Source organism: Centrocercus urophasianus, unplaced genomic scaffold (genome assembly GCF_019232065.1).
Source record: "Centrocercus urophasianus isolate 14NV4802_14NV808 unplaced genomic scaffold, USGS_Curo_1.0 seq_33, whole genome shotgun sequence".
In the NCBI taxonomy this organism is placed as follows: domain Eukaryota; kingdom Metazoa; phylum Chordata; class Aves; order Galliformes; family Phasianidae; genus Centrocercus; species Centrocercus urophasianus.
This window is the reverse complement of record NW_024884900.1, coordinates 2,616,690-2,637,566: the sequence shown is the minus strand read 5'-3', so window position 1 is coordinate 2,637,566 and position 20,877 is coordinate 2,616,690. Positions and strand designations below refer to the sequence as shown.

General features: G+C 40.9%; 1 protein-coding gene across 2 annotated transcripts in view; it reads left to right on the top strand.

Annotated features, from left to right (window-relative positions):
* Window positions 1–20,166, top strand: part of CLTC (clathrin heavy chain) — a 29,305-nt gene extending 9,139 nt beyond the window's left edge. Inside the window, exons 4-32 of one of the 2 annotated variants that reach the window (XM_042830010.1) lie at window positions 38–199; window positions 996–1,109; window positions 1,487–1,660; window positions 2,497–2,694; window positions 3,364–3,564; window positions 3,851–4,003; window positions 4,276–4,398; window positions 4,668–4,805; window positions 5,083–5,247; window positions 5,367–5,547; window positions 6,008–6,171; window positions 7,448–7,573; window positions 8,167–8,309; window positions 8,652–8,886; window positions 9,241–9,363; window positions 9,455–9,600; window positions 9,767–9,950; window positions 10,286–10,478; window positions 10,948–11,105; window positions 11,297–11,461; window positions 11,553–11,660; window positions 11,773–11,940; window positions 12,098–12,247; window positions 12,515–12,646; window positions 12,813–12,923; window positions 13,626–13,796; window positions 14,101–14,322; window positions 18,377–18,452; window positions 19,153–20,166. In XM_042830010.1, coding sequence (XP_042685944.1) covers window positions 38–199; window positions 996–1,109; window positions 1,487–1,660; window positions 2,497–2,694; window positions 3,364–3,564; window positions 3,851–4,003; window positions 4,276–4,398; window positions 4,668–4,805; window positions 5,083–5,247; window positions 5,367–5,547; window positions 6,008–6,171; window positions 7,448–7,573; window positions 8,167–8,309; window positions 8,652–8,886; window positions 9,241–9,363; window positions 9,455–9,600; window positions 9,767–9,950; window positions 10,286–10,478; window positions 10,948–11,105; window positions 11,297–11,461; window positions 11,553–11,660; window positions 11,773–11,940; window positions 12,098–12,247; window positions 12,515–12,646; window positions 12,813–12,923; window positions 13,626–13,796; window positions 14,101–14,322; window positions 18,377–18,452; window positions 19,153–19,277 — 4,509 coding nt within the window. In that variant the 3' untranslated portion in view covers window positions 19,278–20,166. Of the gene's footprint in view, window positions 1–37; window positions 200–230; window positions 628–995; window positions 1,110–1,486; window positions 1,661–2,496; window positions 2,695–3,363; window positions 3,565–3,850; window positions 4,004–4,275; window positions 4,399–4,667; window positions 4,806–5,082; window positions 5,248–5,366; window positions 5,548–6,007; window positions 6,172–7,447; window positions 7,574–8,166; window positions 8,310–8,651; window positions 8,887–9,240; window positions 9,364–9,454; window positions 9,601–9,766; window positions 9,951–10,285; window positions 10,479–10,947; window positions 11,106–11,296; window positions 11,462–11,552; window positions 11,661–11,772; window positions 11,941–12,097; window positions 12,248–12,514; window positions 12,647–12,812; window positions 12,924–13,625; window positions 13,797–14,100; window positions 14,323–18,376; window positions 18,453–19,152 lie in introns of those variants that run through there. The other variant, XM_042830011.1, reaches the window with a different exon arrangement.
* The last annotated feature ends 711 nt before the right edge of the window (window positions 20,167–20,877 follow it).

The window sequence follows — 20,877 nt, the reverse complement described above, 5'->3', positions numbered from 1 at the left end:
GCTGGGCTGCATCTGATTGTTGTTCTGTCTCATCTAGCAAAACCGTGTTGTGGGAGCAATGCAGCTCTATTCTGTAGACAGAAAAGTTTCACAGCCGATCGAGGGGCATGCAGCTAGCTTTGCACAGTTCAAGATGGAAGGAAATGCTGAAGAATCCACTCTCTTCTGTTTTGCAGTAAGAGGGCAAGCTGGGGGTAAGGTAAGACTTGGTTCTGCTTGCTGTAGTCTTCAGTGACTGATCCTGATCACCTGCTGTCAGGAAACAAAGTGGCTTAATAGACCAGGTTGCCATAAAGAAAAAAGTGAAGGACTGTCTGTTAGTCTGGATGCTGCTGCTGTAGTGTGTACGAAAACTGGGGCATGAATAGTTTCACAGCAGGACTACCTGATGTGGAAGCCTGTTTCCAGTCATGAAGTGGAAGTGAAGGTGGCGTGTTGTGTCTGCAAACTAGTTACCAGCTTGAAGGATCTGACTCCCAGTTTCACAAGTGAAGCTGAAGTGAAAAGCTGTCGTAATCTCTGTGCTGATTGCCAGTATCAGACTAAACTTCCAAATTACTGGATGAAGAAAATGAAACAGTGATGTTGCCGCAGTCTAATGCCAACACCAGAGCTATATGAACTACTGTAAGTGAAAGTTGAAACAAAGTAAAACTAAAGCTATGTTCAGAGAAACATTTTCAGAGCTGTCTCTGTAGAATGTGAGCCAAGTTGAAAGAGTGCAATAAAAAGTGACCTAAGAGATCTTTAAGCTTCTAAGTAGCTAGAAATAACTCAAGATCATGCTCAAGTCATTTTTGTCATGCAGGGAGTGTGAGTACAATATGCTACACCTTACACCTGTGCAAATATTCAGGAAGACTGGTTTAGCTCTTCTGCTTGCATAAGCTTTGGATTTAGGCTTGGCAGCAAAAGAGTTGCCATATCTTTATTGTTAAATCTCTTGTTACATGTGTTACATGGTAACTAACAAACTAATCTTACCTATTACACAGTTGCACATCATCGAGGTTGGCACACCACCAACTGGGAATCAGCCATTCCCAAAGAAAGCAGTGGATGTCTTCTTTCCTCCTGAAGCACAGAATGACTTTCCTGTTGCAATGCAGGTATGATAGCCATACACAGGAACCAATCTGCAGCTTCTCTTGGTGGGTATGACTGAGTAGCAGGGCACTGGGAGCCAGGTGATCAATATAAACCTGAACTTAACTAGTGTGATTTCTACTTCTGCTTCAGTAGTGCTAAAATCAAAATGGGGACTTAAGCAGTGTGTGAAGATGGTTCATTCTTATTTATAGAACAAATATCCATGTATATTGAACAGACTTCCGAGCTATTAAAGCCTTAGTCTACTGTGAGAGTACTCAAGTATTCAGTAAAGATGTAGCAGCACTTTTTGAAGTGATGTAATTATCTGACTCTCAAAAGCATCCAATCATTTTATTCAATACCAAAATTGATTTAATCTATTCCTGTCTTGCAGATCAGTGACAAGCATGATGTGGTGTTTCTGATAACAAAGTATGGCTATATTCACTTGTATGACCTGGAAACTGGCACCTGTATTTACATGAACAGAATCAGTGGAGAGACCATATTTGTTACTGCACAGCATGAAGCAACAGCTGGAATTATAGGAGTAAACAGGAAGGGACAAGTAAGGAATGGAAACCACTTGCTTAGGCAATCCCAGTGAACTTTAATGATAAGGCTACAGAGTTCATATTGGTACTTAAGTCTTCACAAATGAATGAGACAGAAATCAGAGGGAGGAGTATGGTAATATCAGTTATCTGAACGTTAGTGCAGCTTGTCTGTCTAATAGTTTTTTTAAAACTCAGGTTCTCATTGCATAATTATAAATAAGTATTTTTAATGGCAATCAGTGGATCTAAGCACCATCCTACTGTGAGGATAGAACGAGATATACTTCCTTTAAGGTAGATGTTGGCTTATTACAGAGCACACGTTAATGCAGTCTTACTACACTAACTTGAAATTCTTCATTCAGGGCATTTCATTTCTGATCATGTTGTGAGCCCCAGTGAAAACATGCTAACGTGTCTCCATAAGTATCTAATTTGGTTGAACAGTCTGCTGATATGCAGCTATGCCTCAGGACTGAACTATCTCACCTGTTGTTGCTTGTGTTAGTAATACTGAGCAGATTTGTTCCTATTTCACCCTCTAGGATTGGTTACTTAAGATGCTGAGTGCACGTTACACAATTGTGATACTTAGATCTCTGTTATTTCTGACTTTTATAAACAGTTCAAACAGACTGTTACTCGTCTCCCTTGTGCAGTAAGTGGTTAAATAGAGGTTCTTTCCAGCTAGAGGTATGTTTCTCAAATAATGGCAAAGCTTTGCCATTATCAAGGGACAGAAAAGCTTTCCGTGTATGCTATAGCTTTTGTTTTAGAGATGAACTTAGTAGTTGGCTTTCTTCTTACATTTGAACTGACTGGGAGCTTTCCTTGATAATTTATTCAGGTGTTATCAGTCTGTGTGGAAGAAGAGAATATTATTCCCTACATTACAAACGTGCTGCAGAATCCTGACCTAGCTTTACGAATGGCTGTCCGCAACAACCTGGCCGGAGCTGAGGAACTTTTTGCCAGAAAATTCAATGCATTGTTTGCACAAGGGAACTATTCGGAGGCAGCAAAAGTGGCAGCTAATGCCCCAAAGGTAATGGTTGAGCATCCAGAATGATACTTGTCTCTGCTGGCTTAAGCTTTGTACTTCAGGAAGGTTCACTGGATTTCATTAGTGGCTACGTTAATGCTACTGTCCTATCGTAGTGCTTCTTAACATAGCTATGAAGAACCTGTACATGGTGTTCTGACAGTACTTGTATGCCAGAAGGTTCTAAAGCTGGGATAGAACCCGCAGAGAGAGAGGAATAATTGAGGTAATGTCTCTGTGGCTTAATGTTTCTAATATTTACTTTAGTCCCCCCAGTGATAGGAAAAGTCTCTGTGAAAGGACAGCCTCTAGCAGGGGCCATACCTGTAAATAGGGTAAAAAAGGGTGACTAAGAGCAAAGAGTATTTAGCATGCTAAATTCAGATGAGAGGAAACTGGCTGCAAGGAGAAGAATGTCTTAATTCTATAGGACTGTCCTCTGAACTTAAGTCTAGTATCAGTAGCAATACATATTTAATAGGTCATTATTGCACGCCTTCTGTCAAAACATCTCCAATGCAGTGTTCAGCCATACTGCTTCTGGCAATTTTTCTGGGTTGGAAAAACGTAATGTTGCCATAGTAAGCATTTCTAACTTCAGCTTTCTGGAGGAACTCTTGCCAAGCCACAATAGCAGAACAGAGAACTGAAATGCATCTCTATTTCTGGCAGGGAATTCTGCGTACTCCAGACACCATACGCCGTTTCCAGAGTGTTCCAGCACAACCAGGACAGACTTCCCCTTTACTCCAGTATTTTGGTATTCTGCTTGACCAAGGGCAACTGAATAAGTATGAGTCTCTGGAACTTTGCAGACCGGTGCTTCAGCAGGGACGCAAGCAACTTCTGGAAAAATGGTTAAAAGAAGATAAGGTATTTTGGGGGTGGATATTTGTAAAGACTTGAAGGGACATAACTGCCTAAAAATGCCTTTTTTTTGAGAGGAAAACTCAGCTGGGCAGCTCTTCAGTGCACTAGACTCATCAAATGGCTGAGATGAGATGAATATCTATCAATTTTCTTCCAAGAGGATGCTATCAATATGATTCTTGATGTTTTCTTGTTTGTTTAATAAACAAGAAGAAAAATAAGGAAGAACGTAATAATGCACTTTAGTGTAACACAGTCAGGCTTGACTTACTGTATTTATTTTTAACAGCTGGAGTGCTCAGAGGAGCTGGGAGACCTTGTGAAATCTGTAGACCCTACACTAGCACTTAGTGTCTATCTGAGAGCCAATGTTCCAAACAAAGTCATCCAGTGTTTTGCTGAAACAGGACAAGTCCAGAAGATTGTTTTGTATGCTAAGAAGGTAAGAGGAAACTTGATTGCTATATCCATTCTCTGTTTAAGAATAATTGGTATTTTAAATTCTATGTGGTACCTACTTAGATCTAAGGTTCTGTTGTTATTAATTACTCCTGGACTTCATACGTGCATCCTCTTGTACTTCCCTATGTAGCCTCCTCCAAATGAGGAAATTGTGACTGGGTTGTGTAAGCTGCTGACAGAGGCTCTTACTGAGCTCTGTATGTAACAAAGCTTGCTCTCTTGCTGAATTACTACTTTTCACTATCTCTTCAGGTTGGGTATACTCCAGACTGGATTTTCTTGCTGAGGAACGTAATGAGAATCAGCCCTGATCAAGGACAGCAGTTTGCCCAAATGCTTGTTCAAGATGAAGAGCCTCTTGCAGACATAACACAAGTAAATAATTTTACTGCTATGAAATGTTAACTCTTGAGTCCTTAAATTGGTAAAAGGAGCTATATTACATACAGTTCAAAATCTTTCCCTAATGGTATGTTTGGGTTCACTTCACTGTGAAGTGTGTCCACACAATGGCAATGCCATTTCTTGCTTAGTTTTAAGAATATAAGTGGCAGCTTAATGCAGTAGAAGCTGCAGTTGATGTTCCTTTGTCTAAGTGTGTTTCCAGGTTCAAATTAAAAGCCTGCTTTTTCTTTTTCTGGCAGATTGTGGATGTTTTTATGGAATATAACTTAATTCAGCAATGTACAGCCTTCTTACTGGATGCACTGAAGAATAATCGCCCCTCAGAGGGTCCCCTGCAAACACGTTTACTTGAGATGAACCTCATGCATGCACCCCAGGTATGCTTTGAGAGTTATGCTGGATCAGGCTTGTCTGTAGCTGGACTAGCCACTAGTTTTTGTGGTCTGTATCAAATGGCACTGATGAACAAGTAAAATTATGAAAGCATCTCTGCTTCAACTGTAAAATTATAATTGTTTTTTTCTTAATAACTACTTCAAACCCCTAAGATAGTTTCTCTTCAGATTATTTCTTGATAGAATTTCTGTGTGTTGCTGTTTGTATGGAGCTAAGCAATGATTTGTGGCAGTAGCAACTGATCGTTATTACTTCTAGGTTGCAGATGCTATCCTGGGAAACCAAATGTTTACTCATTATGATCGGGCTCACATAGCTCAGCTGTGTGAGAAAGCTGGCTTGCTGCAGAGAGCACTCGAACACTTCACAGACTTGTATGACATCAAGCGTGCAGTAGTTCACACTCATCTTCTCAATCCTGAGGTATGAAATCAAATATCCTGAATCTAGTAAAAGCCAGGCCATTAATAATTTCTTTCAACACTGATTTCAGCTTGTACAGTGTTTTACTTGGGTCTGAAATGGCTGATGTGTTTCTGCAGTGGCTAGTGAACTACTTTGGCTCCTTGTCAGTAGAAGATTCTCTGGAGTGTCTGCGTGCTATGTTGTCTGCCAACATCCGCCAGAACCTGCAGATCTGTGTGCAGGTAGCTTCAAAATACCACGAACAGCTGTCAACACAGTCACTTATTGAGCTGTTTGAGTCCTTCAAGAGCTTTGAAGGTGAGTTCGTGCTCCTGTCTCTAGCAAAAGCAATTAGTGCTCACCTTTGTACAAGTGTATATGAAGGGCTGTCTTACCTGTTGAAAGCCATATTTAGCTTAAGAACCTCTTCCTCAAAACTATCTTGAAACCTGACCTAAAGCTTAAAGCTCCTCTTTCAAGTTGCCACCAACACTCAGTGTTGCATATTTTGATGGTCTGGAATATTTCAGTTCTTTTGAATGCTACCAGAAAGCTTTGAGCTGTGGGCAGCCTAAAAAGTCAAGTATTGCAATTGAAGAAACTGCTAACATTCTTCCTTTGTCCAAAATGCTCACCATAAATTTGTGTAGCCTTTGTGAACTTCTGCAGTGATCCGATTTTGGGTTTTCTTGCAATCAAAACTAGACAGACTTTCTCAGAATCTAGTATTTCTCCAATCAAATACTAGCAAAATAACATGTTGACTGTTTCCTTCAAGGTTTATTTTATTTCCTGGGCTCCATTGTAAACTTTAGCCAGGATCCAGATGTGCACTTCAAGTATATTCAAGCTGCATGCAAGACAGGACAGATTAAAGAAGTAGAAAGAATCTGCAGGGAAAGCAACTGCTATGATCCAGAACGTGTTAAAAACTTCCTCAAGGTAACATTTGGATAGGGGTGGATTGCCTTGAATTGTTTGGGGTTCTGATAAAAACATTGTCTGCATTGCTAACAAAATAAGGCAGCTCTGTGAAAGCAAGTCTTCTCCTTTGGAGACTTGAGCCAAGTGAACTGTGGTTTAGCTCTGCTAGGATATGCCAGTCAGTGTAAATCCATGATAACTGACCATTCCTGCTGGGATTCAGAGCATTTCTGACATAGCTCAGAAGAGTGAAAAAAGACAGTGCACTCTAAGATCAGATTCTGTAGCCTATGATCAGTACTGAGCTCATTGATGAATGTAACTTCGTTGGAAATAGTAGAAGCAGTGTGGGAGGGGAAAACTTTATCTGGGAACATTTCCTGCCTTCGTGTTTGTCAGTTACATAGTATAGTCTTAGATTTTGCTGATCGTATCTGAAGATGGCAAAACTCATTTGAAATGAGAATTCTCTTTAAAAGAAAAACAAAACAAACTGGTTTCACTGAGGTGTAAGGTATGTAAATTGATCAAGCCAGCTAAGTTAAGTTATCGAGCTGTCAAATTCCTGATGAAAGCTATTGTTTTTTGTGCTGTTCCGTGTCTGGAATGTGCAGGACATGTACCAGGTAAATCTCCCAGTACAGGCCTCCCTGTGTAAACTCCTTAACTATAATTTGTACATGTAGGATTATATTCTGGGATGTGCATGTTCAAATAAGTGATCTGAAATGCATGTCTGGACTAGTGTCCAGCACATAGGCAAGCTTTAGTGCTGTAACTGTTGTAATCTGATGCTCGGAATGGTTTTAGCTATCTTAATCTGGTTAACAATTTTAGTACTAGTTTGATTCTTGCTGTTCTCTAAATCCATTGCTGCAAGGTATCACAGGACACGTGACGCTTAAAGTCAATTCTGTTCGTAAGCTTTCTGTTCTGGTCTACAACTCAAGTCTTGGTTAAATTCCTTTTGAAATCCCAGAGTGCTAATCCTGCACACTGAACATCAGTGGCAACTAAAAATGCTACTTAGAGCTTAGACTTACAATAGCTGTACTGTGTTGTAAAACTTCATAGATCTTGCCATGCAAAGAACCACGATTAACCTTCAGAAGGCTTCTTGCTGTATGCCCTGATATGGGCGTGAGTACTCTCTTATGCTGCATATTGCAAACATGAAGTTGAGTGATACACTGTTATTTGATCAACCATTGAATTTTGAACTTTCAAGTTCAATTGTATTTGTCTGCTAAAATCTGAGAACGAAACCAAATAATGGAAGTTCTTCTCCTTGTAGGAAGCTAAACTCACTGACCAGCTACCGCTCATCATTGTGTGTGATCGCTTCGACTTTGTCCACGACTTGGTGCTGTACTTATATAGAAATAATCTCCAAAAATATATTGAGATTTATGTACAGAAGGTAAGCTGCAACGGGTCACTTGGCTTTAGTGAGTCAAACTGATCAACCTTTCTAGTACTGTGTCTGACCATAAGCATAATGTTTGCAGTTATTTGGCAAAAAGTCCCATACTTGAGTGATGTCTAAGTATCTACTAATGGCCTTTGACAAGCTAACCCTTATGGGAGTCATGTCTTTTATTTATTCTCCAGTCAAATTGAGCAGTAACCTGGTAATGTGCCTCATAAAGAAGGAAGGCTTGGTAGAATAGCTATGGGTTTCTTAAGATGGTTTTAACTTTCAGCTTTGGGGCAGAGAGGGCAGGCAATTCTCCTGCACAGTTTCCTCCAGGGACAAATTAGTTTGCTCAGCAGCTCTTCCTGTGGGGAGTGAGCACTAGTGAGCCACTGGCTGTTACGACTGGAGAATTGATTTGTTTTTTTTCCTGTGTTCAGAACTCGGGAGATGGGAGAAAAGGGCAAGAAGGTGAGGTCACTCTGAGTGAAGTACCCTTTATGTGGTGTTCTGGGGAGAAGTATTGAACCTGTATAGTACAGTATAGTATACCTGTGCTGCATGACAACGTGCTGACTTCTTAAAATGATCCTATTTAGGTGAATCCAAGCCGCCTGCCTGTTGTTATTGGAGGACTGCTTGATGTGGATTGCTCTGAAGATGTGATAAAGAACCTTATCCTTGTAGTGAGAGGCCAGTTTTCAACTGATGAACTTGTTGCAGAGGTTGAGAAAAGAAACAGGTATTAAATTTCTGCAAGTCTCCTAATACTGCTAGACTGCTAATGGTTATAATGTTCATTCATCCGTGCATGTCCTCATTAAGGAACTGAATCTGGTAATGACAGCCAGAAGTTGTCTTTAGGTGAGAAAGCAGCAGCAGTCTGCTTTCATTCTTGGCTGATGTGAGGACCTTCATTAAGTAGCCTTCAGTAGTGAAACAGAATCTAAGCCAAAATGGAGTACTGAAACTCTGGTTTAATTACTGACTTCTTCATACACTAAAGCTGACTTTCACAGTGAAGAAACCATTCAAGTGGTTACTTACTCAACCTTTAATGCGAGAAAACCCACCTTTCTTCTAGGCTGAAACTACTTCTGCCCTGGCTGGAGGCAAGAATTCATGAGGGTTGTGAGGAGCCTGCAACACACAATGCATTGGCCAAAATATACATTGATAGCAACAACAACCCAGAAAGATTTTTGCGTGAGAATCCTTACTATGATAGCCGAGTTGTTGGCAAGTACTGTGAGAAGAGGGACCCGCACCTGGCCTGCGTGGCTTATGAGCGTGGACAGTGTGATTTGGAGCTGATCAATGTACGTATGGCCAAACAGAGGACTTGTGGGTCAAGTGCTAGCAGGAATATCACGGGGATGAGTACTTTGGGCTTATGGCTGACAACAGCATTTACTTCCTAAAAAGCACTAAGTTAGAACCTGCTCACTTGCAACAGAATGGTAGCTGTTTGATTGGCCCTCTGCATATGAATGAGAAATGGGACTTTCCCCTGGAAATTCTAGAATGGGGGGCTAGTGGTAGTATCAAAGCCTGAGATTTCTAGCCTGCATCTCAGGGGAGCTGATTTGATGTTGCAGTACAATTAGTTTGTCGGCTAGTAGTAGGCTTACGTGGTTGTGGCTTCATTCTAAAAAGCCTTTGCCTTTCACTAGGTGTGCAATGAGAACTCTCTCTTCAAAAGCCTTTCCCGCTACTTAGTTCGCCGTAAAGACCCTGAGCTGTGGGCCAGTGTGCTGCTGGAAAGCAACCCGTACAGAAGACCACTAATTGACCAGGTATAACAGCTGCAGTGCTAAAAGCCTTTACTGTCCTAACCTGACTTGCTTGCACCTGACTCACCTGACCTGTCAATGACTCTGCCCACAGGTTGTACAGACTGCACTGTCAGAGACCCAGGATCCTGAGGAGGTGTCTGTTACTGTGAAGGCCTTCATGACTGCAGATCTTCCCAATGAGCTTATTGAACTGTTGGAGAAAATAGTTCTCGATAACTCTGTATTCAGTGAGCACAGGTGTGTAATGTCAAAACTGGGTCACAAGAAACTTGAATTTATACCTGATGTGAGCGTTGAACTGCTGTAACGTGGAACAGCAAGCAAACTAGGAGCTTCTCCAGAAGAGAGGGTGAATCTCTTGTTCTTTACTTGATTTACAGTAGTATTTTCTTTCTCTGTGTAGGAACCTGCAGAACCTGCTGATTCTCACAGCTATTAAGGCTGATCGCACCCGTGTCATGGAATACATCAACCGCCTGGATAACTATGATGCTCCAGACATAGCCAATATAGCTATCAGCAATGAGCTGTTTGAGGAGGCGTTTGCCATCTTCAGGAAGTTTGATGTGAACACATCAGCTGTACAGGTATCCTAAAATCTGTCCATGATAACTGTGACATGTGCACATCTTCACGTGAGGATTTTGTTGTTAACTTGTGACTTTGGTAGTTAATACCAGTTAGCACCAAAAGCTGCTGTGTGTCATGTCCTGTGAAGTAGAACCAGTATTTGGTGTGTATCCAATCCTGTAGTGAGGGAAACTTCCTAAGCATAAAATCTTAGTACTGTGTGCATTGTGTAGTGTTGTCTGTTGTTTAAAAGCAACTGTGAATTCACTGAAGAGCTGTAATGTGAAACACATGTCTTAGTATCTTGTAAAACTTACTAGATAGTGACTGATCATGGTAACCCTCTTTGTAGGTATTAATAGAGCACATTGGAAACCTGGATCGTGCATATGAATTTGCTGAGCGCTGCAATGAGCCTGCTGTGTGGAGTCAGCTGGCTAAAGCACAGCTTCAGAAAGGGATGGTAAAGGAAGCAATTGATTCATACATTAAAGCAGATGATCCTTCCTCGTACATGGAAGTTGTTCAAGCTGCCAATGCCAGTGGTATGATGAAGTTTTATATAAAATCTTGCCGTTGATCTTGTTTAGTTTTTTTGTTTGTTTGTTTTTTTGCATGATCCTCAGAAACTGCAGTTCTGCCAAACCTATTTCTTGATGTAAGCAGAAGAATCTGATGCTTCAAAGACTGCCCTCAAGAAGGGTGGGAGAAGATACTGTACTGATTTTGCAGATAATTAGTTGTCTTGTGGCTACCTTTTTTACATAGCTGGAGGCTTCTGTCAGAGCAGTTGCTTCTAAGGTGGTCTTTGCATGCAGTTAACCAGAATTCACTCGGTTGGGCCTGTCATAAAGTGACCTTATCTAATGTAGCACATGCAGTATAAAGGCTGGCCTTAATTGTTGGGGAATGTCTATTGAACTATTTATGGAAAACTAGGTTGAGGTGGTAGTATAACTAAAACACCAGTGATCTCAGTGGTGAGAAGTAAACATTCTGAACTCTGTTTGATAGGAAACTGGGAAGAACTGGTGAAATACCTTCAGATGGCACGCAAGAAGGCCCGGGAATCATATGTGGAAACAGAATTAATCTTTGCTCTTGCTAAAACAAACCGTCTGGCAGAGCTAGAAGAATTTATCAATGGACCCAACAATGCACATATCCAGCAAGTGAGTGAGACTGATTTTCAGTTGTGCTGTGTCAGCAGTGGGGGTTGTTATAAAGTGGCATTGGATCTTCTATCTCTTTGGATATGTAGGTCTTGAACCTTAAAGGCATTTCCATTTCGATAATGGCTTGAATGCTACGTATTTTAAGTCTGACTGAACAGCTCTTATAACTCGGTTATGCTCTCCTGCAGGTTGGTGATCGCTGTTATGATGAAAAGATGTATGAAGCTGCTAAGCTGTTGTATAACAATGTGTCCAACTTTGGCCGTTTAGCCTCAACTTTAGTTCACCTAGGTGAATACCAGGCAGCTGTGGATGGTGCTCGGAAAGCAAACAGTACTCGCACGTGGAAAGAGGTAAATTTACTGCTTGAATAAGTTAGAGAACTCCAAAGCTCTAGCTTCTTCAGAGGCTTTCTGCAAGCTATAACACAATTGTTCTTTCCAGGTCTGCTTTGCTTGTGTTGATGGAAAAGAATTTCGCCTGGCCCAGATGTGTGGACTTCATATTGTAGTGCATGCAGATGAGTTGGAAGAGCTTATCAATTATTACCAGGTAATTAAGCTGACTGCTATTGTACAGTCAAAGACTGCGTTGCCAGTAGAGTAAAGCTGACAGTCAGTGAGATTTGTTCCTAATGTGAAACATCTCTAACTGTGTTTTTTAGGATCGTGGCTACTTTGAAGAGCTGATAACTATGTTGGAAGCAGCACTTGGACTTGAGCGAGCACACATGGGGATGTTTACAGAGTTAGCAATTCTTTACTCCAAGTTCAAACCACAGAAGATGAGGGAGCACTTGGAACTGTTCTGGTCCAGAGTCAACATCCCCAAGGTGAGACGCCTCAGAGTTGTTAAACCTGAAACTTAAAACACATCTGTCAGGATTGTGTGTCCCCTAGCTTTTGCAATAGCGACACTTGAGTAGTGTTGGATGCTGATAGCAATATATGTGTATATTGATTGGAATTTCTAAAATGCTCTTTGCTTAGGTTCTGAGAGCTGCAGAACAAGCCCATCTCTGGGCTGAATTGGTGTTCTTGTATGATAAGTATGAAGAATATGATAATGCCATAATCACAATGATGAATCACCCAACAGATGCTTGGAAAGAAGGACAATTCAAAGATATCATAACTAAGGTACTACTTTCCTAGTGGAAGGAGGTAAACTTTTAAACTTTATGTGCACTTCCATTCTTCACCTGTAGTCTGTTTAAAATTGAAAGTTCTTGGTACTGCCACATAATTTCAAAAGAAGACAACTGCAGTAACTGAGACGACTCCTAGAGACAGTCTTGCATTTGTGGCTTGGTTGTGCTGGAATGTCTTAAGGTTATGTCCATAATTCATTTGGATTCCTTTACAATCAAGTTTCTGCTCTTAATGTATGTCCTTGTTCATTTCTAGGTGGCCAATGTGGAGCTGTACTACAAAGCAGTTCAATTCTATTTGGAATTCAAACCTCTGTTGCTCAATGATCTGCTGATGGTGTTGTCCCCTCGACTTGACCATACTCGTGCTGTTACCTTCTTCACAAAGGTAAATTTTCTACTGTTCAGATCAAAAATCAGTTGCAATTGGAAAAGCATTTAGGTATAGTAGCATTTCAAAACATTCTGCTACTTCACTGCCTCTCAGGGAAAATGCTAGGGGGTGTCTGGAAAGAGTTACCGCGACTTAAGTTGATCTGTCTGCTTCCTTGAAGGTTAAACAGTTACCCCTGGTTAAACCTTACTTGCGCTCTGTTCAAAATCACAACAACAAATCAGTGAATGAGTCCCTGAACAACCTCTTCATTATTGAAGAAGACTACCAGGTATGTATTGTCTAGAAAGGGTAGCTGCTGAAACAGAAATGGATTTGTCTTATGTGTGATCCAAACCAGAAGGATCTACTTGTGAACTTCAGATGAAGTTCTAGCTGGCTTCTGTGTCAGTATTAACCTAGTGTTCTGAGTCTGTCTTTAATGTTTAGAAACACAGGTTTCTCTTGTTTTCAGTCGGTTTGGCCTGCTTGCTGTTAACCTACATTCCTTAAGTGTATGTGTTCTCTGTGGCTTCACAGGGTTGGCTGTGGTTAGGGAAGGATTAAGTGAAGAACAGTCAGTGACTTCTTGGGAGCTTTCTGGGTTGTTCCTGCTGAGGAGAGTGGCAGATTCCTACCTTGAGTGTTACAGATCTAGCCTTTATTTTAAGAAAACAATGGATGCTAAAGAAAGAATTTGAAGAAAGGTCAAACAGTTATGTCTAGCTTTTGTTCTGTTTGTAGGCTGTACAGTAGATATTCAGTCTCTTAACCTCAACAATCACTGCTGAAACGTATAAACTGGAATACTCTGAACTCCATATGTGTCAAATGCTAGCTTGACCAAAAAATATAGATCTTTCTGCAGGTCTAGTTAGAATACCTGATCTTCTTAGAAATACAAATATAGAACAGATGCAGTTATTTTCCATACAATTTAGAGGATGCAATTGTATTTGTGAGATGTGAGTAACTTTTGTTGTTCTTGACTCAGGCCCTTAGGACTTCTATAGATGCTTATGACAACTTTGACAACATTTCTCTTGCTCAACGTTTGGAGAAACACGAGCTGATAGAGTTCCGAAGGATTGCTGCCTATCTGTTCAAAGGAAACAATCGCTGGAAGCAGAGTGTGGAACTCTGTAAGAAGGACAGACTGTACAAGGTAAGACACATATGCAGATCTGGTTTAGTATACTTGACTTATTTGAGGTCTTTCGACTGACTCCCAAACTCTCAAATTTGATCTCTCAACTTTCCAGTCGAGCTGCATCTTTTTGGATGCCACTAGGTGGTGCCTCTTGGTGCTCAGTAATCTGGCCAATCTTGCTGCAGAATTCTTAGAAGCAAATTGTAGAATCTTCTTCTTTGCTAATGTCAGTAATAAGTTGCAGCTTAGTTAAATACCACATCCACGTCAGTGAGTGTACCTTGGTACATCAAGCTAACCAGTCTCTCTCCTGTTGTAGGATGCAATGCAATATGCTTCAGAATCCAAAGATACTGAGTTGGCAGAAGAATTGTTGCAGTGGTTCTTGCAGGAGAACAAGAAAGAATGCTTTGGTGCTTGTCTCTTTACCTGCTATGATCTTTTAAGGCCTGACGTTGTCTTGGAAACAGCGTGGAGGCACAACATCATGGACTTTGCCATGCCATACTTTATTCAGGTCATGAAGGAGTACTTGACCAAGGTAAGAGCAGCTGCTTCTCCACCACTGAAAGCTCGTTAGTCACTGTGGTGCGTATGCCTTGAGACTGTCTGCTTGCTACTAACATTGATATGGGCTTTGTCAAATGTCTGTCTGTCCATGTCCACACTTATTTTTCAGTCCATCTGGGGAGAGACTTCGCCCTCTAAGAGACTGAAACATTTGCAGACTCCGCCCTTTCTACCAGTTGCAGAACATGCATCAGTAGTATTTGCCTGACCATGGGCAGTGTCTTAAGTAGCTCCAGGATTCAGGCTTTTTATATGCCATGTCAATTGGAAATCCCAGCAGGGAATAAGCTAACTAAATTCTAGTCTGTGTACTAAAAAAGCTTGATTATTGCTAGAACTTGAGTTAACCTTGTCTGCTGTGCATTTAACTTTAAAATATGGCTCTGATGCTTAATGACACTAATTATCTGTATGACTCAACTCTTGCTTGAAGTTGCATTAGGATGGCAAAAATGCTCGGTAGTTTTCTGACAGACTTGAACCAGATTAGTCACAGCTAAATGCTAGCTGTCAATTGCAGAATTTGTCCTGCTGAAGCTATTTTAGTGGATAAAATGGCCTAAATCCCTTAATGTTCAAAACTCTTCTCTGTGAGAAGTAAAAATTTAGTTCAGTGCTTGAGTCAGTGAAGTCCACAGTGCCCCTTTGTCCAGCAGACTTGACTGGCTGCTACACAGAGGCAAGACTCTGTAGTCATGTAGAGATCTGCTATCCTTGAGTGCTGCACCCTGGGGGAGGTGGGAGCTATGTAAGCAATAATGTTGCTTATCAGATATGCCTGATGTACTGAGGTATTACTAGGCCTCTCTTGGGACTGGTAGTCCTGGAGTAGGATTCTTAGATTAAAATGTGACCTACTGAAAGATTAGGTTGTAATTCTAGTTAGCTGATGAAATCAATGCAGTACAATCTGGCAACAAGCAGAGCTGCCTTTTTAAAGCAGATACCTCTGGTGTATCTTTATTTTCACTCTCCTGTACCTTAATTATTTCTTCCCTGACACTTTTGTTTCTACCTCTTATATGCTAAATATGGAATTTGATTTTTCTAAGCTGCGCCTTCTGAATTCCTTTGCAGGTTGATGCAATAAAGGAAAAGGTGAAAGTTGATTCTTGTTTTCCATCTTTAAGTCTGGAGGACTAAGTCTAAGGATTCTGCATGAGTTTTTTTTCTTTCCTACGTTTATTACACTGCTGCTACTGCTTTTTCCCCAAACAAAATATCACTAAAGCATATGCAAATCGTTTAACTTTATGAGTAGCTAGTGCAGTAGGACAAAAGTAGATTCATTGCTACTAATAAGCTAATAGAACCTCAGGAAGGGCGTACAGGTGATCAGCTGGATCACAGTCAACCTGATGTCAAAGGGATAAAAAATCTTGCTATCTGACTGCCAAACTGACCAGAAGAATGACCTACAGTAAGGAATAAAGTCTTCTCAACTGTCTCTGAGCCATAAATCAGTATAGCATTTGCTAGTTACAAGGACTGTGATCCAGTTTCTGATCTCTTGACCACTACTAATGTGTGCTGACAGTAGGCAGAATAGATACTAGCTGCTTCAGAAGAGACTCTTCCTCATTCAGGTTCCAGTTCTTATGGTGCTAGTTTAATCCACATGGTGCTCTAGATCCTGCAGTAACTTAAAACCCCAGCTTTTAGACCAAGTCTGTGGTTCCCTTCCCTGTAGTAAATTTCTTTTAGTTGTACAAAAAGAAACAAGACTGCCTTCCAAGCTCTTCAGCTTCATTAAATTTCTTTTGCTACCTGTTTTTTAAAAAAAAAAAAAAAAAAAAAAAGTAATTGCTCTTCTGAGGCTACTCTGGGATTTGCCTTTTGCTATGCAATGTTGCCCCTCCTAAGGGCAATCTCTAAGGCTTCTGTCCATCTTCTTCTGTACAAATACCACTTCAATTCTCCTTAAAACCAGCCCAAGTTTTAGTTTTCCATTAACGTGGTCGAGCAAAGGGCAAACAAACTGACAAATGGCTTCAAGATGGACTATGTGCAAACTGCTTCTTGGTGATGAGATGACTGTAAATACACCACTGGAACTCAAGGCTAACCTGACTAAAATGTGTAGTGTAAGGTCCTTCAGCAGCTAGTAAGTGAGGCAGTAAGAAAGCGTGTGTGTGAAAAAAGGTAATTGAACTGCAGTGTTTGCATAAACTACGCATGTGTAGCAGTCATTGCAATTACATCCCACTATCCTTAAGCTACAAGGCATTGCTGTGGGCTGCGTGTGGTTTTTGGGGGGAGCCTGTATGGCAGTCATCTTCAGACCTCACTCCTGCTTCAGTACTTTTGCCTCTTTTTCATGCACACATAACACAATAACATTGAATGCATGTTACTTTTCCTCTGCAGCTTATTGCAGTCCCTGTGGAAAAGCCTTTTAAACAATCTTGTAACAAGTGTGCTAGGGTACTGAACCTGATGAAGCTCAAGCAAGTGCTGTAAGAACCATCCTGCAGGCTGGTTACAGACTTGTTCTTGGAATTGTTTGTTTAACTTTGAGGAGAGGCATCAAAACTGGGTCAAAAATGCATGGAATGTCCTGGGCTGGAGGCTTTCCAAGTGTATATAAACCAAAAGCCTCTGCTGATTAGCAATCTTTGCACATTCTCCTTGGATCTGCATCTCTAAACTTGTGCTTTTATGTTCACTGTGTTGCTATTTGAGCTAAAACCAGTGCATTCTCAGCACGGTTTCTGGAAATGAGTCTTAAAGGATACACTCATGCACTTTGACAACAGCAAGCCAGATACCGGTGTGAGACAACAGAAGGGCTTGCCGTGGAAGCCAGATCAATGAATGAACTCAAAGCTCGGGACTTGCCACTTCCTGGAGTATTGCCTCTAACAGAGGTTACAAATTAACAGGTTTAAGGAAGCATGTTGTAACTTGCAATTCAGAAGGAAGAAAGCTGTTAGTGCTGCCTGCCGGTGATTGCTAAGTAGCACAGTTACACTGAAAACTGTTCAACTCACCTGAACAAGTAATGCTGACCCTGTGTAAGTACAGGAGGACCTATCTTCAAGCTCCTTTATTAAGGACACATGAAATGAAAGACTAATCTGGTTTGCGAGTTGTCTTACTGTTTACAAAGTAATTGGCGTGATTGTTTCTGACTTCACTCTAAATCTTATCTCTCAGGTAAAATATCAATACCTAATTTGTACGGTTTTAGTTTCAGGGCCTGCCTTAGACCATAGCAGTGCTGAGTTTCCTGGTATCTGTTTTAGTAGCAAACGATACTTCACTGCAGAAGAAGTTTCTTCTCTTCCTTTTTGTAGGGGGGGCTAACGGCACAATCCCACTTGCTGTGCAGCAGAGTGAAGCTGGCTAGTCTTGTCCTGTTATTGTGTGTAAAGCTCACACAAGCTGAGTATTTGTGGGTTTAGGCTGACTGCCACACAGTTCTAGAGTGGAAAAAAGCAAGTCTTATACACATGCATTCTCTGCATTTGAACTTAAATTGCATGAGTGAATGGGTTTGGAAAGTGAAATCTTGAGGCTCAAGTGACATGTCGGATGCTATTGCAGTCTGCTCGTACAAATACCAACTTCAGATTACTTTGCCTCAACGTTATATTCAGGGAAACCCCTCCAGGTCTGAACGCTGTCCTAGAAGTTGCTCCAGCACCAAAGATCTCCAGCTGACACTGTGCCAAAATCTGAGCTTGTGACTTCAGGCTGTTGGTTTGGAGCCGTTGGAGCAACAGTCACTCACGAGCTTACTGATGTCAAAGTAGCTCTAGTCCAGTATGGGACCTTTCATACAGAGCTTCAGCCTGGAGCCACTTTCAATGAAGTTCCACAAATCCCTCAATTAAGGGTTTTTTTCAGGAAACGGACAATCTTGACTGCACCAGTACCAACATTGCTACTTGAATTGATCTGAATTTGTAAATGGTCTCCTTTTCTTGATGGGTGTTAACATACCACTAAGGCTTTTCCACTTCTCTGCCATGAATAAGTACCTCATCTAGAGTTGTTGTTTTAATTGTTGGTCTCGATTCCAGGTGGATAAACTGGATGCATCGGAGTCCTTGAGAAAGGAAGAGGAGCAAGCTACTGAAACACAACCTATTGTTTATGGTAATATTTTGGTTCATGTGTTGTAATATGTTTGGCTTTTATATCAGTGCTTCTTGATTTTCTTCCAAGAAACGTTCTTCATGTGAAAGCAAGTCTTAAGGAAACGTGTTCTGAAGTATAACTACAGTATTGCTGCTGAGACTGTATGGGGACTACAGGATTTGAGACTGTCCCATTACAGAAAGGTTTTCTTGAGGGAAGTAGCATGGGAGCTGTTCTAGAAGTGCTTTATTTTAGATCTTGCTATTTATTATATTGGATATTCATAGCCAGATTATTCCACTGATTCTAGTTAATTACAAATAGGAATTCTAACGAGTGATAAAGGGGCCTTCAGTCCATGGCTGGCATCCCCAGGCACTGCATCCTGAAGCAGTGTGATAATTGTGGACTATTAGCTGTAAAACCACTGGGGGTGATGTTTCAAGACCTAGCTGTGAGTACAAAGCTGATGAGTAGTCTGATCTATATTCTCTCTAAAGCAAAAAAAATCTCATAGAAGTGTTTCTTTAGGCATGGTTAGCAATTGAGCATCTGAGATCTTTTGGGGAAATATCCATCCCAGCTGCTGAAGCCTCTAAGTCAGTCGTAGGGAATTATTGTTGAACGCACAGAAGTCAACAGGGAGGCTGCAGGAATTCCACCTGAGCTGTCAGTACCTAACAGTAAAGGTGCAACTTCTGTCTGTTCTGTCTTCCAGGTCAGCCACAACTCATGTTGACAGCAGGACCCAGCGTTGCAGTTCCTCCACAAGCACCTTTTGGCTATGGTTACACTGCACCACCCTACGGGCAACCGCAGCCAGGCTTTGGGTACAGCATGTAAGGTGCAGCACAAGTCTGTTTGGAGCTAGCATATTTTCTTACTGAAACTCCACCGTCCCTCCCCGCTTTAACTCATAACAGGGAAAAAGCAAAGAGTTCTGCCTCGTGTTCTTGTAACCTTTATTTCATGAAGGACTGTTTTTTCTAGCGCAAACTATTTGAATCACTTATGTTAAATCTTTTTCACATTCCATGTCATTTAGACTTTACTTTAAAAGGGGGAATAGTTTAAACAACTTTGTTCAAGTGGGCTTTTGCAGGACTGCTTATTACCATTAAGTCTATTGTGAAGATTCTGATTTGCACTCTATAGTGTTAAACTCTAATATTGAATCTTAAGTTCATCGTATGTGAGCAGCTTACAGTATGTACTGTCTATTCTAAATGCATTTAAGTCTCACTGTATATTCAGAGAAAGCTGAAGTGAAGATACTTGTATTTGACCTTGCAAGACTGCTGACAGAGACAACACTAATCAGCATATCCTACCCTGATGGATTGCATAGCTCTAAAAGAATTTAAAATGCATACAGACAACCTTGCCTGACTTAAAATTATGAGTAAAAGTTTTTTTCCTTAACCTATGCAGGTTTTTCCAGTTATGCATATAGAAAATGCTAGTGTCTTTTTGCTCACTCCATATGTAACAGATGACCTTATGTTGTGCTGTATCCTGTGCTTTTGTGGGACATTCCATTCAGGAACAGAGCACCATGATTCCAATCTGTGTATTTACTAACCCTGCCCTGAGGTTTGTGTATGTTGGATATTGTGGTGTTTTAGATCACTGTTTTGAGTGTACAGAAGAGAGAATTCAAGCATATTGCTGTTCAGTTTTGTTTGTGCAATTTGAAATTACTCAATTTAAAAATAAATTACTGGACTGTGGACATGCTGCATAGTAGTAGCTTCAATTTACTGTTTTCAAAAAGGACCTTCAACCTCAAACCAAGCATTACCACGATAGCAGTATGGGGCATACAGGTGCATACACTTAAGGGTAGGAGGGGCCATTAGAATAGCAGCAGTGGAGACCATTAGTGGTGTCTTGCACTGAAGGGATGATACAAGAGAATACATAATGCTTTTTCTACAGTAAGATTATGCCAGACAGAAGAGAACAGCACTTTTCAGTAGTGGGCTGCATTGTGGTCAACTGCAGCATCTTTGACCAGATGATACATTAGGATTGTAGTAGGGTGTGTCAGTTAAATTGAGATTATGTTCTAGGTATGTAAGTTGCCTTAAATATATTTAGCTTCAAATAAAATGGACTTAAATGTTTCTCTATGAATACTGTCATATTTGAGCGTGATGGATATTACAGCATTGACCCTATTAGAGCTGGAGACACTTCTGTCTCTTAACCAGGAGCCGTTGTCAACATCAGGTTCCACATTTGAGGCTCAGTCTCCTTCCTGCTTGCTCATGTGAACTTTGGTTGTACTGGGTGTCAGTTGAGCAGAGGTAGAACCTATGTACCAGTGTGATTTTAACTCTGCCCAGTTAAATCTCAAAATTGTTTCCTGAAATTGTATCTTACTGAGGATTAGCAGCTCCTCAGAGGTTAAAATTAGTTTCCTATAGGATGAACTGTTAAC